General features: G+C 56.5%; 1 protein-coding gene across 2 annotated transcripts in view; it reads left to right on the forward strand.

Moving 5' to 3' along the window:
* The window catches only part of KCNH1 (potassium voltage-gated channel subfamily H member 1), a 367,276-nt gene extending 352,243 nt beyond the window's left edge, over positions 1-15,033 (forward strand). For both annotated transcript variants that reach the window (XM_072733343.1, XM_072733344.1), the window contains exon 11: positions 9,209-15,033. In XM_072733343.1, the coding sequence (XP_072589444.1) occupies positions 9,209-10,042 (834 nt within the window). In that variant the 3' untranslated portion in view covers positions 10,043-15,033. The remainder of the gene's footprint in view (positions 1-9,208) is intronic.
* Positions 15,034-15,102: the final 69 nt, after the last annotated feature.

Consider the following 15,102-nt stretch of genomic DNA (forward strand, 5'->3'; position numbering starts at 1 on the left):
ACTGTCCCCCGAGGACTCAGCCCCCAGCAGATGGGCATTTGCACTGGGTCTGGCAGCCCACCTGTGAGCTCTCAGCCGTGTGCTGTGTGCAGTGAGGCCCCAGGGCCCTGGGAGGACAGCCGGTGAGCCCGAGAGCAAAGGGCAGCGCTCACGCGGGATGGGAAGAAGCAGTGGCAGGAAAGGGAGCGGAGTCCGAGTTGCCAAGGGCCACTGTAGCAGATTGCCACAGACTGGGGCTTGGGGGGTGCGGTGCTTATAACAAGGGAAGTGCCTCCTTCCACCGTTCTGGAGGCCAGAAGTCTGAAACCAGGGCGCCTCTAGGGTGGGTTCCTGCTGGAAGCTCCGGGAGAGATTCCATGCTTCTCTCCCAGCTTCTGGGCGCTCTCCGCAGTCCCTGGTATTTCTTGGCCTGTGGCCGCATCGCTCCAGTATTTACCTCCATGTCCACATGGCCTTTTGCTCGTGTCTTCTCCTTCTGTCTCTTACAAAAACATTCATCATTGCATTCAAGGTCCACCCTCAGGCCGTATGCTCGCATCTCAGGATCCTTACCTGGTAGCACCTGCAAAGACCCAGACTCCAAAGGAGGTGACGTTCTGAGGTTCCGGGTGGACATATCCCTCGGTGGCCATAAACTCCATCCACTACACTGAGGGAGCGTGAAGCGAGGAGAAGAGTGACAGAGACGGCCCCGGTGAAATGCCAGAGGCCAGCAGCTCCCCTGCGGCAATACCATCTCTTCCCCAAACAGCAACCAAGGGATGCGATTCTTTCACTGGGGAGCACTGAGAAGGAAGGCCCCTCCTCCCTCTTGGCCTTATACCATCCTCAAGGCAGGAACAGGTGCATCTGTAGGAGACTTTCATGCCTTAGGTTAGTTTGTCCAAAGAAGACCTTGCTGACTCACCTGCCCTTGGTGTAGGGGCCAAGGATGGATGAGATGAGGCTAGTCTTGATGGGGTGTCTTCTGTCTTAATGGCAGAAGAAAGTGCAGGTGTTGCCCGATGATGGGAGAGATGGGCCGAGACAAGCTCTCCGAGAGGCACTGGACCAGGCCACCTGAGAGCAGAGCATCTCTAGTTTCTAGATGCTTCCTGGAGAAGGTCCTCTGGGACTTCTGTGCATTCCTGCTCCTCCCTCCCAGTGCCCCGCCTCGAGCGAGTCACTCACGGCGAGGAGGGTCACTGGTACCCTTAGCACCTTCCAGGGAAGCATGACGTTCCCCGTAACCAAGACCCCCAGCTCATGTGCTACACAGCCCCGGCTGCTTCTCCCGACCACTCAAAGTCTGGGTTTCACCTTCACTTATTCTTCCATCCTGAGGCATGAAAGGGCCACCCAGCCCAATGTGCCTGAGCAGTTGTCCCCCCCGACACACACAACCTTGAAGGCTCCGGGAGCCTCGGCTTCGTGGCCAGATCTCTGTGCTTCAGAGCAGGTGCCCTTGACTTCTTTGGAGAAGTTGCCCGAGGACGGGGAGGGAGAGAAGCTAGGGGAGATGGCTGGCCGGGCAGGGTCAGAGGTTATCAGCAGACACTGGGGAAAAAAATTGTCCTTTTCCCTAAAACCCAAGGCCTCTTAACCTTCGCAGGATGGCTCAGAGCTCAGGCAGGGGCGGGGACCCAGGCGGCCAGGCTCTGAGTCCCACGTCCACCGCCTGTGGGCCCTTGGCTGGTCACTTAGCTCATCGGACAGTGAGGATAGTGATAGGACCGAGCTGCTGGGGCTGCTGTAAGGATGGGGTGAGATGGCCACGTCCAACGTGGGACCCCAGTGCCTGGCACCCGGCGAGATCTCCGTCCCCGTCAGCGCGTCCCGCGGGGACTCCTACCGCAAACACTTCGGTGGCATTTCTGCCTCGTGTCACTGCCTGCGCTGTTGCCTGTCTGGATACCTCCGCCCAAATTCCTCACCTTTTATACCTGCCTACTTCCAGCTCCTCCTTCCAGAACTGTCTCACGGGTCGCCCCCTGCCCCCCCGAGAATGATACATCATACACTTCTTCAGCAACTGCTGCGTGTCAGACACTCCGTAAGGGCCTCCTGATACTGCCCACCTCCCCCCAGGCCCGAGCCCTGAGAAATCAGCCCTGTTACCTGCTTGTGCAGGTGAGGAAGGCAAGGCTTGGGGAACACGATCCCAAGGCTGTCCCATCTCCAGAGCCTGTGTGCCCCCTGTGTGTCACTCTGTGCCACTGCCACCTGCGCCCGCCCACCCCAGGCCCCTGCGCCTTCTGCTGAAGCTCTGTCCCCCAGGCTGTCTCCAAAGGAGACAAGCCCCCCAGGAGACAAGCCTGGCATATCCAGGAGGGAGGGGGAAGAGGAGGGAGAGGGAGGAGGGAAGGGGGAGGGAGAAGGAGGAAGGAGAGGGAGAAGGGGGAGGAGGAGAGAGGGAGAAAAGGAGGAAAGGGGAGAAGGGGAGGAGGAGAGAGGGAGGGAGGGAGGGAGAGGGGAGGAGGGAGGGCAGAGCTGTGCTTCATCCCCTCCAGCCGCAGGCTCTGGCGACACATGGTCTTAGCTCCATGAGTGATGACTGACCTGGACTGGCCTGGGTCCTTCTGGAAGCCTCCACCCCTCCCTGGGCCATCTGCATGAGCTCGATTCCATAATGAACCACTCTGAGGGGGTTAAGAACTGGCCTTTTCCAAAAGCAACACCCACCCCACTGCCTTATCAAATCCGTCCGTCTCCACTTTTGTTGTTTGGCGTTTTCAGTTTCGTAAATGGCCCAGTCTGTTCATCTTCAGGTTTTATGCTCTGCTGTAAAGCCAGGCAGGGCTCCTGGTGGAGGGGGCTGGTGGGACAGGGAACGAGGAGGAAGAGGCCACGTCACCAGAGTCTGTAGGGACATGAGGCTGGGGACCTGCCCCTCCCCCGGTGCTGCTCTGTCCCTCAGAGTGGCTTGAGTCTATGCCAGCCTGGACCCCAGCTCTGGGGGGAGAAGAGGCCTGGCTCCCCCTCTCACCCTCCTCCATGAAGCGGCCGCCTGTGGAGCCCGCTGGGGGCCCCTGCATACAGGAAGTGCTCCATAAATGTTTGCTTGGCTTTGTGTCCTCCATACCAGACAGCAAACCACTTTTTGTCAGATCAAAGGAAGGAGCCAGAAGTGATGGCAGGCCTGTCAGGCCTCCTGTGGTCATCCTTCAGGGGCCAGAGGCTTGTGAGGTCTCCCTGGGGTCAGCCCCCTACTTCCCCCCACCCCATGCGCGCGCACACACACACACACACCCCACTCAGTCCCGGGGAGCACACAGGAAGGCCGAGCCTGGCTGGAAGCATGGGCTCCAGCAGAGGGTGCAGAGGGTGCCGGGTGGTGTGTGGCCACACTCCTGGGTGAGCGTGCGTGTATGAACGGAGGGCAGCAGAGTGGCTGCGACCTCGCTAGTCATCAGTCCAGGGGTTCTGAGACCCCAGTCAGCAGATCTGGCTCAGGCCGCCTGCATCAGAATCACCTGGGAGCTTGTTGCCAACGCCAGCCTGACCCTGCTCCCTGCTGCAGGAAATTCTCAGTAGGTGGAGCCTCTCCCAGAGGTTTGGATTACAGCCAGATTTGAAAACTGTTGATCTGGTCCAGCCAAGGAAGGACATGACTTATCTAAGGTCACACAGAGTCTGGTCAGTGAGAAAGAAAAGAAAGAGCCTGTGCTCTTTCTACTGCTTCTGCGTGTTTGGGATTGGGGGCATGTGTCTAAATCTAATAAAAACCGAAATAAATTCCTTTTGGTTTATCTACGGTTTTCGATGATTCATGCTCAGTCTCTGTTCATTTATGTAAACCACTGAGAGCTCACATTATGTATATATTTTTGCTTCCAACCTGAGCTCTTTCAAGCAACGGGGCTCCCACTCGGCTGCCCTCCCCTCACCCTCTGTGCCGTCAGGACTGCAGTGGTCCATTCCCTTCCCCGTCCTGTCTTTCCTCTACTCGTGTGGCTGGGACCCTCTTGCTCAGTGACCCGGAGGGGGCCCCTGCCCCTCCGAGGTCTGGTCTGGGGCTTGGAAAGGGCTCAGGCTTGAGAGGGGCCAGGCCCTCCGTGGATGGAACCCAGAAGGGCGTCGATGGGCCTGACTCACCTCAGGTTCCAGGGGGAATTGCTTTTTCAAACAAACTTGAAGTAGCTGCTCAGAAAGCCCTGCAGCTCGACCAGCCGGGTGTCAGTTCAGTTCAGCTCAACAGCCATCTAGGAGAGGCCTCCCGGGCTCGAGGCTGTTGCTTGGTGAACCCCCAGAGGGATGCGGAGATGGATGAGTGGGGCACAGTGGCCATCCTGGCCTGGGCCCTCCTCTGTCTCCCCACGCTGCAGTAAGTCAGGAGCCGCTCAGCATCCCCAACACGTCAGACAAGGGAAAATATATGCCCCTGCGGGCCGGCAGGACGCTGGCTGGCCAGGAGCGATCCAGACTTGTCCCGTCATTGGTGACTGGACCCATGCCAGCCTGTCGCCAGGTTGTGCCCTTTCTGGTGGGTCATTAGAGTCCCTGGTAACAGTGTCTCCAGACTGACCCCTGGCGCTGTGGCCCCATCCACCAGTCGCCAGTGTGAAGAAAGGTGATGGCAAGGCGACCAGCCCGCCCCCCAAGTTCTGTTTTCACCTAGCCTGTGTGACCTTCATCTAACACCAAGCCTATTGAACATCTCAAGTGATTTATTGAGTCCTGAACTGGAAGGGGGGAAGGAAACAGCATGGCCGTGTGGGCAAGAGTGGTCGTAAGTGTGTCAGGCGTCCACCCTCGTGATCGCCTGGCTGGCTGGGAGCTGTGGCTCGCTGCCTCCGCCCAGCATCACGGAGAGCCCCCAACTGCATAGCGCTAGCCCCAGAAAAGATCCAAATGCACAATTCAAAGTACGGCTTCTAGGGAATGTGTATCCTGTTAGCACCGTCGTAAAGTAGAAATACCATCAATCGGGGCACATAGGCGGTGCATAGAGAAGTCCACTTGTGATCTCCATTGGACCACGAACATCAGAAACAGGTTTGTCCGTGTGTGTGTGTTGGGGGGCAGCATACACATCATTTCTTTCGCCCTGGCATGGGCTCGCCAACAGGGAAATGGCCATAATTCGTTCACTGACATAGTGAGTCACTGACCATCGAGTAAGCGCTATATATGTCAGACGTGACACCCAAGATGGAAAGAAACCAACCCCGAATACAGCATCGTGCCTGCCTTCAGGGAGCTTGCCCCCCAAGGAAAAGAGGAATAAGCAGGACACTGATGCCACTGATGGTGGCAGTGATCTGTGCCCGGGCTGGGTGGGGCTGCCCCATGCTTGATCCCTGCAGCAAGGGTCTTCGACCCCCTGGGGGGTGGGGGAGGGTGGGCAGGGGGAGTCAGGGGAGCCTGTTGGAGTACATGACCTCTAAGCCGAGGTCATGTAGGAGCCAGGGTGAAAGGATGGGCCCGGAGATGAGATGGAATGGAGCTTGGGGCAGGTGAAAGGGCCTTTTCAGGACCTGAAATGGCCCAGCAAGGTGGGCCCTGACCCGGTGACTGAGGGGTGGGAGGCTGGAGAACTGAATGCGCAGCTTCTTCCATCCACTAGGGGGAGATGGAAACCCAGAATCACGCACCTTGGGTCAGAGGTAGAGGTAGGTGCATCCTCTGGGAAGAGGCCCAGCGAATGGCCTTCCCATCCCTCAGGGCGATGCACAGATACAGAGAGCACCCCACTTCCCCACATGGATATAATTTCAGTGTTTCCCAAAGGGGTTTCTAGGGATCACTACCCTTTCAAAAGAGGGGGTCTAGGGAAAAGGATTTAAGAAACGCTACGCACATTATGAACGTAGACGTTCATAAAAGACACATTGACATGGTGAGACTCTGAGAAGTCCCGCAGTAAAGCGACCAGTTTAACATTATAGTGCGGCTCACATTTATTTTATCTTGAAATTTCTTCCCCCTCAAGATCCCCACTTAAACCCCTCGCCCACTCAGCTGTGAAACAGTTGGCCAAACGTGTGGTCGTGGCCGCCTCTGAGACGAAGACCCTAAGGCCAGTGTCTCTAAAGACGCAGGTGAAGTTAGTAAGCAGAACCCCAGACCCCAGGTCAGCACAGCTGATGTCTTTAGAGACACTTGGGCGTTGCTGGCTTTGCTCACTGATTCTCAAAGGAGGGCTCAGACATTAGTGCAGGCAGGGCAGGAAGCTCTTTCCAGGTTCATCCACCCATCGGGTGAGCCGGTGATGTTCAGGTGGGGCTGCCTCCAGCACACAGGGTGGCTGATGGCACTCTGGGATAAGCCAAGAGGCTCCAGAAGAGTCAGCACCGAGCCAGACATCCCTGCCTCCTTCTATGGAGAGCCCCAGCCCATCAGTGCTGAACTGCCCTCGTGACGTGGCGACGATATCTGAAAACATTGCCTGGTCAGGGGATGGGGTCCATGGGGCATCTGGTTGAAGAGCAGAGGATATCCTGCCTCTCACGAGCGTCCACCACGTCTCTACGAAGGGATGTGACTGGGGGAGGAAACAGCTCTACTACAAGTGGACCCAGGATAGAGAGGAATTAGGGCAGAAGAGAAGTGTGAGCACAGAAAAGGCTGTTGGTGTTGTGAGGCCGCAGGTAACTTAGAGCTCCGTGGAATCAGGGAAGGCTTTCTGGAGGAGGTGCTATTTGAGCTGGGCCTTGGTGTCAGGGGGATGTGAATGCCTGGTGGAGAGTGGGGGCCATTCCCAGAATAGAGCCCTTGGAGCAGAGGGAGGAAGGGAGGTGGGAGACGGCTCAGAGCACTGGGGCAGGGGCAGAGAGGGTTCTGGCCCATCTGCTTATCATCCCTCCATCCCTGTGATGCCTTTGCTCTGGTTTGTCTTCAAGACATGTGGGATTCTCCTGAGTCCCACGGCTGGATCTGCTGTCTGGACCCTAGGAGTAGAGGAGGTGAGGGTGAAGGGGATCAAGGAGGGTCATTAAATCACTGCTGGAAAGGGTGGGCCTGGGAGAAATGCCGCCAGTGCAGGCCAGAAAGCCATGGCCTGGGGCCCAAGTGATGCGGTTTGAAGATTTAACCAGGTGGCAAGAGGAGCGGCAGCTGTGTCCAATGCATCTGTTAATGACCCGAGTGTCAAGTCATCCAGCTTCAGGGGCTTTGCTGGAGAAATCGGGTGACGCGGTGAGCCTCCAGTCTACCAACGATTTGCTGGTTGCATCAAGCAACTCAGTGTGTGCTGGGGTCGTCCCTATTTCCACCTGCCAGTGACCATCTTGCCAGTCATATATGAGACCTAACGAGCAGCGCCATCAGAGAACTCTGGGCAGGGGAGCTTTATTTTAAGGAGGAAACCGAGACTCAGAAGTTAAGGTGCCTGGGGGAGGTCACACAGCAAAGCGGGCGAGCTGGGATTCAATTCTTTGTGACCCCAAAGCCCCGTGTTCCTGGCCTGCCACCCCGTGTGCCCATCCCCGCCCCCCCCCCCCCCCCCCCCCCCCGCCAAGAGCTGAGAGTCCTGTGGCAGGTCCTCGGGCTGGGTTCTGGGGTGGTCCGAGGCTGCCTGCCCAGGGCACAGGGGTTTGTGCGATGATGGGAACGCTACTGCCCTCCCTTACCCAGGCCTCCTCTCCTGTTTCTCAGAGATCTCAGGATCGGTCGTCGAACCAGTGATTTCTCTAACAATAGAACAATAGATGGCAGGTGGCTTCCCACAAGATCAGATGTGGGACAAGTCACACATGTCTCAGAGTGCACCTGCCACATGCCATATAAGCCAGAAATTATATGGTTTTCCCATAATCGGAGGTGGGCCCAGGGGCAAGCCCTGTAATTTGTGGCTCCTGGGGCACTTGGGGCCGGATTCACAGACTGGTCCATTCTCTGCATGAAGCATTGTTATCATCAGTAAGTACTTGCTGCATGTCTGATGGGTTTGGGGTTTGATGGCTCAGGCAAGAGTCACTTACAGCAAACTTGTCTTTTGTGTGACATTTTGCTACCTGAACCTCGGTTTTCCTCTTCTCTAAAATGGGAAGATGCGTCCCCGTGGCCTTACAGTGCTGCTGCAAGAAACACAGGAAGTAACATTAGAGCGCCTTACGAGCCACCCAGGTGGTTGTGTTAGGACAAGCCTGTGTGCCAGGCTGTGGGCTGTTGCCCTGTGAGCAGCCTGAGGACCGGGAGGGCTTCCGTGTGAGGCTTGCTTCTGCTTTCACAGCCAGCCCGATTCCCTTGGGGTCCAGATCTGCAGATGCCAGGTGCAGTCTTAGCTGTGGCCCTGGCTGGGGGAATGGGGGGACTCATGTGAGCTTTCCTACCCTGCAACGTGGTGTAGACCAGGGGTGCTCAAACTTTCACGCGTGAGTCACCTGGGGAAGCTTGTTAGAGATTCCAGGGCTTCCTGTCTGGAGGTCCTAATGTGACAGGTCTGAGGCTGGGTCGGAAGAATGATTTTTTTTTTTAAAGATGTATTTATTTATGATAGACATAGAGAGAGAGAGAGAGGCAGAGACACAGGAGGAGGGAGAAGCAGGCTCCATGCCGGGAGCCCGATGTGGGAGTCGATCCGGGACTCCAGGATTGCGCCCTGGGCCAAAGACAGGCGCTAAACCGCTGAGCCACCAGGGATCCCCGGAAGAATGATTTTTGAAAAGTGGGACTGCAGGGGGACCCCTGGGTGGCTCAGCGGTTGAGCGCCTGCCTTTGGCCGAGGGCCCGATCCTGGAGTCTGGGGACCGAGTCCCACGTTGGGCTCCCTGCATGGAGCCTGCTTCTGCCTCTCTCTCTCTCTCTCTCTCTGTGTGTGTCTCATGAATAAATAAATAAAATCTTAAAAAAAAAAAAAAAAAGAGGGTAGCCCCCGTGGCGCAGCGGTTTAGCGCCGCCTGCAGCCTAGGGCGTGATCCTGGAGACCCTGGATCGAGTCACGCGTCGGGCTCTCTGCTTGGAGCCTGCTCCTCCCTCTGCCTGGGTCTCTGCCTCTGTGTGTGTGTGTGTGTGTGTGTATGAATAAATAAAAAATCTTAAAGAAAAGAAAAGAGAAAGAAAGAAGAAAGAAAGAAAAGCGGGACTGCAGGCAAGGGCTGATCAAGGGGCGCCCAGCCCAGCCCAGGCCCGCCGGTCTCCGGGGAGGAGGCCCGCGGGGATGGCGAGGGAGGGCTTTGCCCTGAAGACCTCGGGGGGCACAGTGGCTTCCTGGGGAGGGGTCTGGAAGGTCGGGGGGGGGGGTGCAGGCCCCGGGCCTGAGCTGTGCTGTCCTTCTGTCCCGCTCCAGATCGTGTTCCGGAAGATCAGCGACGTGAAGCGGGAGGAGGAGGAGCGCATGAAGCGCAAGAACGAGGCGCCGCTGATCCTGCCCCCGGACCACCCGGTGCGCAGGCTCTTCCAGCGGTTCCGGCAGCAGAAGGAGGCGCGGCTGGCGGCCGAGCGCGGCCGCGACCCCGACGACCTGGACGTGGAGAGGGGCGGCGGCCCCGAGCGCGCGGCGGCCCCCCACGGCGCGCCCAGGGCCAGCGTGGTCACCGTGCGCGAGAGCCCCGCCACGCCCGTGGCCTTCCCGGCGGCCTGCCCGGCGGCGGCGGCGGCGGCGGTGGCCGAGCTCGGCCGGCTGCACGCGCCCGGGGCCGACTGCGCGCGGCGCAAGGGCTGGGCCCGGCTCAGGGACGCGGGCGGCAGGCCCGAGGACTGGAGCCAGGTGGCCAAGGCCGAGTCCATGGAGACGCTGCCCGACAGGACCAAGGCGCCCGGAGAGGCCACGCTCAAGAAGACGGACTCGTGCGACAGCGGCATCACCAAGAGCGACCTGCGCCTGGACAACGCGGGCGAGGCGCGCAGCCCCCAGGACCGCAGCCCCGTCCTGGCCGAGGTCAAGCATTCCTTCTACCCCATCCCGGAGCAGACGCTGCAGGCCGCCGTCCTGGAGGTGAAGCACGAGCTCAAGGAGGACATCCAGGCCCTCAACGCCAAGATGACCAGCATCGAGAAGCAGCTCTCCGAGATCCTCAGGATATTGACTTCCAGAAGAGCCTCCCAGTCTCCCCAGGAGCTCTTCGAAATATCGAGGCCCCAGTCCCCTGAATCAGAGAGAGACATCTTTGGAGCAAGCTGAGGGGGCTCTTTGGAAAAAAAAGAAACAAAACAGAAACAAAAGCAAACCCCGAGAAAAAAAGAAGAGAGTCCAAGACAACCCCCCAGCACCCCCATCCCCGGCCTAGGCACCCCCCACCCCGCCACCACACACACCCGCGTGACCAACAACTTCCAACTTCTCAACCGAAGACCAGAGTGGGACAGTCGCTCCGGCTCCCGCTCCCCCTCTCCTTCCCTGGGAGCCCCCCGGCCTGCGAGACGGCAGCGCTCGCCAGCTGCACGCCTTTGGAAGAGGGGGCATGCTGTCTAAAGGGTATCTTCCTTCGTTTTTAATTTTTTTACTGCCGTGATATTTGTAAAAGATGAAAACCACTAGAAAAGAGGAGCAGCTACGTGGGGATTGGTGGGAGCGCGCCAGGGAACCCCTCTGGTAGCCCCCAGGCCGCGCTCCCTCACCAGGACCCCAAAGACTGCAGTGGGCACAGGGACTTCCCAGCATTCCCTGTCCTGGTACAGCCCCTACCTGTCCTCACCTTCTATTTTCCGACAGCTGTCATTTGTCACAAGCCTGGGACAAGGGGAGCTTGAGGGTCAGGGAGGGTAGAGCCTTGCACCTCTCTGTCTCTACTGGCTAAGGCCACAAAGCAGAGAGGGGCCCGGGGCGCCTCCCACTGACACTCGGAGCCGGAATCCTCAGGTCGCCTTTCCCAAGTGGAAGAGCCGGAGAGGGGCCTTCAGGAAGCAGAGACCCTGGGCTGTGGTCTCAGCCTGCTGTCGTGGGAGAGCCGACAGGGACGGCCCCAGAGGCCTCAGACGAACCTCTGGCCCCGCTCCATGCCACTGTCCTCCTCGCATGGGCCCCTTTGCTTCTTTTCCTTCTCGACCTCTCCCCTAGTGTTCCTGTGGCATTCCTCAGGGTGTGCAGCGTCAGCAGGAAGGGCGATGAGCCCAGAGTTGCTTTATTAGCAAAGACACAGACACACACACACACACACACACACACACACAACCTCAGAAAAACGATTGTAGCAAGTCCTATGTTTCTATTAGGATTCTCACTGGGATTGATTGCCCTTCAGAAGTTTGTATTTTGTCCACTGCATGGGGTCATTATGGGACACTTGGGATCCATGCTTGGCCTTATTTTAAAATTCACCTCTTTTTCTCTTACTAAAGTCGGTAGGACCTCAAGAGAAACCACCAAGACTGCAGGGCCACGCTTGTACTTGCTCCGGGAACGGCAGACAGAGAATGAGGCAGCAGGTTCTCAAGCTGTCTCTGTAAGGTGACGGGCAGAGGTGGCCCGGGGGAGGTCTGAGCTCAGAGTGACTGTCACAGAGCCACGTGTGGGCCATCAGGCCCCTATGCCGTGATGCTTGGGGACACTCCACTGCCTCCTAGTCACCTGGGGTCAGATTATCCATGTGTTTGAGTTCCTTTCAATGGCATCTGAGAAAGGAGAGAGGTCTCTCCAGGCCAAGGGGAACTAGCTCAGGTGTGTGCCCCCTGAAGAGCGTCAGGACCCGAAAAATCGACACGCAAGGTTGGAAGTTTTACTCTAAAAATTAGCTTTGGGGGAGAATCAGGAGTGCAGGGGGTCTGGACTGTGGGTGACAGCAGGGACCCATCTAGGGCGCTGGCTTTCCGCATGTGCACGCTGCAGCGCCTCACCCCTGGCACCCGGCATTGCTTTGTGCACAGCCTGGGTTAAGCGCCCCAGGACTGAAGGGGACCTGCCAGGATGGGACTTGCCCTACCAAAGATACTCAGCATTTCTGAAGGCCTCCCCTCTGGGCCCAGCTACCCGCCCGCCCCTTTAGTCCTGCTCGGCGGCCACGACAGGCCCCAGGACTGGGCCTTCAGTTGGGTGTGTGCAGAGTGGGGCTGTCCTCTCCTGGCTCCCAGCATCGGGAACAGGGCCCAGGAGGTCAAGGGAAGACTCCTTCCCCGGGGCCCCGTGCGCTGGGCGGCTTCTCACGGGACGCTTACCGGAGTGGCTCCTGGCTTCCCAAGGCTGCAGCAGGATTAGATTCAGCCTCGGAGGGCAGCACGCAAAGAGGAGGAAGTATAATGTCCCAAGGCCGAGTGATGACTCTGGATAAAGCTTTGAGAGTTTCAGTCTCCTTGAAAAGCTGCCAGCTAGTCCAGAGGCTATAAAAATCTAGAACACCATCTGCCCCAGAATGTTCTAGCTTGCCATTCCTTAAATATGTCCGTTAGCCCGCTTCTGAAGTTCAGTACTCACTACCTTTAAGTCGGGACAAGGGCCCTACTGACTGATGCCATCGTCCGGCTTTAGAAGCACCTGCCCGGCTCTCTGCAGGCTTGATGACAGGCTCCCGTCCAGGCCCCTCCGGGCCAGCTTGGAGGGGCCCCTGTCCCCGCCAGCTCTGCCGGAGGGTACAGGTGTTTATTAAGAAATGCCTCCCCATTGGGGTCTGAGGGGCAAAGACGCTGATGTGCCAGGCTCGAAAGTCCACACTTGTTTGGGGGGAGAAAGTAAAGCTTCATGGACGTACTCACGGACTGACTCCTAGGATTGAAGCCTGGATGCCCCGATGGGAACGCGCTCATCTCGGGGTCGCAGGCCCCACGTGTGCCTGTGGTGACAGACCACAACGTGGCTGTGTGCGCTTTTCGACTTCTCCACTTAAGGATTTTAGTGACTTGTGCTTTATTTCCTCTGGAAAAAAAATGTTTTTAATGAGCCAAACCTTCTCTCCTTTCATCTTTATGACATGCACTTGGCCGTGGGCTGCTTTGTGCTAACTACCTACTCTTGCCTGGATGCTGCTCTGGCTTCCCGAGCAAGGGCCACAAGCTTCAGATGCTGACCGAACCTTCCACTGGTGGCTGAAGAGAGGTTAGGGAACCTCGGAGTCACTAGGTGTTGGACCCAACACTGAGACTTTAGAAGTTATGCTGAGATATTTACCCGAGTTATTTTTTTCCTTTTTGAGGGACGGGGACATGATGTATTATACCATTGCCCAGTACTTGCTGGTTACTTGATCTCGTACTTCAAAAGTCTTTACCTCGAATGTTCCTCGTAGGGAGGCCCCGCTTCCCAGAGAGTGTCCCGCCAGGCTGCCTTGGAGCCGAAGGCCTTGCCCCAGCGCTTGGCTGCTTGTTGAACACGCTCTCCTCTCCCCCACCGATGGGAAGCGTGGGAGTGAGGGTTGAGTCTGTGAAATAAGATGGCCCACGAGATGGTGCGCTCGTTCTCCGTGGAGGACGAGGACTCGAGCACGGAGTGCTGCCGGCCCGTGTGCCTGCAAGGGCTCCTCCACCGAGTGTGACAAGGTTCCCCCAGGAAGGGAAGGGTGGCAGCTGCCTGGTTGAGAAGCCCTTGTGTTGATGCCTGCACCTTCATCCATCCCATTCTCTCATGCTCAGCCCCCCTGGCTTGTTTCTGAGACCATTCCTTATGCTCACAACCTCAGACTACATCTGTGTGCAGAATTTGTGGCCCGTGGTGGGCAACCAGTGGCTTAACACATCTCTGTTGCTACAACAGCATGGGCCCCAGTGTTTCAAAGCAGCTCCCATTTCTTCTTATCCGATTCCTGGGCCCCTTCTACTCTCAGCCTTCGAGATCCTGTGTGCTGTTGCTGGCTGACATCAGGCCCTGTTCTGGAATCTTCTTTCAGAAGTGGAGCCAGCATGGCTCAGAGTAAAAATGCACTGCACCACTACACCCCACCCCACAAGCCTCCCTTCTCGAATCCTTCGGTGGTGGGTGAAAGTAACAAGTTAGAATTCTTATCCAAGCCTTTGTGGGGACTAAAAGAATGCCTTTAGATCCCAGGTGTAGGGAGAGCCTCCTCTCCCCTTGCTGCACTGACCACCATATGGCACATCACTCTCCAGACAATTTTAGGAGCCCTGGTGGAGATACAAGTTGCTGATGTGCATTTGATGAATAGATTGTACAATGTTTTGCAATAAAGATGTTTAGCCTTAAGACCCTTGAATGGAACTCCAGCTGTGATGGAGCTGCCAACACTCCCCCTCCTCCCTCCTCACGTCGTGTTGCTTAAAGAGGAACCCACTGAGGGCACTCTCAGACCCCAGGGTAGCCTTTCCTGTGTCACTAAATTGTTGTACTGCCTTCTTGCTCGCTTCAATACAAATACTTTCACCAGCTCTTGTGCCCTTCAGCTGGGGGGGGATTTCACTGTCCCCTCAACACCAACCGCAGCCATCAGAGAAAGCACCATTTTCTCACAGGAGGTATTCATGTTGAGAAGTTCTGATTTCTACTCACACAGATCAAAAGAATCAATGTGAATTTGCAGCTTAGTTTCAAATGAAACTTCTCATGCGAGCAAATCAGACTTACTCTGGAACCTCTAGAACTGGACTCAGATGCCCCGCAGGTGCCAGACCCGGTGGGTGCCCTCCCCGCCCCACCATTAAACTTTTCTTAGAGCCATTGTCTCTGTATCTGTGACTTTGGAGTCAGTCGACGGATCTACTAGTTGTTCAATGAGAAGTTCACGGATCTTCTATCAGGATATGAACAATGAGAAAGATCTTAAGGAAGATGCAACCCCCCCGCCCCAATGAATGTATTCTCTTAATATTCAGACGTTGTATTTGTGCATCATTTGGAGACTGCCCACATCTGACGTTTCACCAACGCCGTAAGGACACTTCTACTCCTGAGCAGTTTGTCAATCTGGGGCTTCTCCTTATATTGACACTCTTTCCATTGGGTCCCGCCAAATCCTTTATCGGGTTTTTCTTTTTCCTTCGCCTCTGCCACTTTGTCCAAATGAGCATGAATAGACAGAAGTACAAATGAGCTGATAGTATTTTTATGGTCAGCTGAGGATGCTGCCGGAAACGCCACTGTATGTGTGCAGCTTGGGAATGTTAAGAGGAATATGCGGGCCCCTCCATTGATGATATACCCTTCTCAACATTTTTAAACAAGCACAAATGATATTTGTAAAAAAAAAAAAGTTTAATTTTATTTATTATGGTAATAAACTATTTTATACATGATACTTGCTTTTGCCTTTTCTTATATAATTTTAAGGCATCGAGTTGGGTGCTCTGAACTAAGATGACAGA

Source organism: Vulpes vulpes, chromosome 13, assembly GCF_048418805.1.
Source record: "Vulpes vulpes isolate BD-2025 chromosome 13, VulVul3, whole genome shotgun sequence".
NCBI lineage: Eukaryota > Metazoa > Chordata > Mammalia > Carnivora > Canidae > Vulpes > Vulpes vulpes.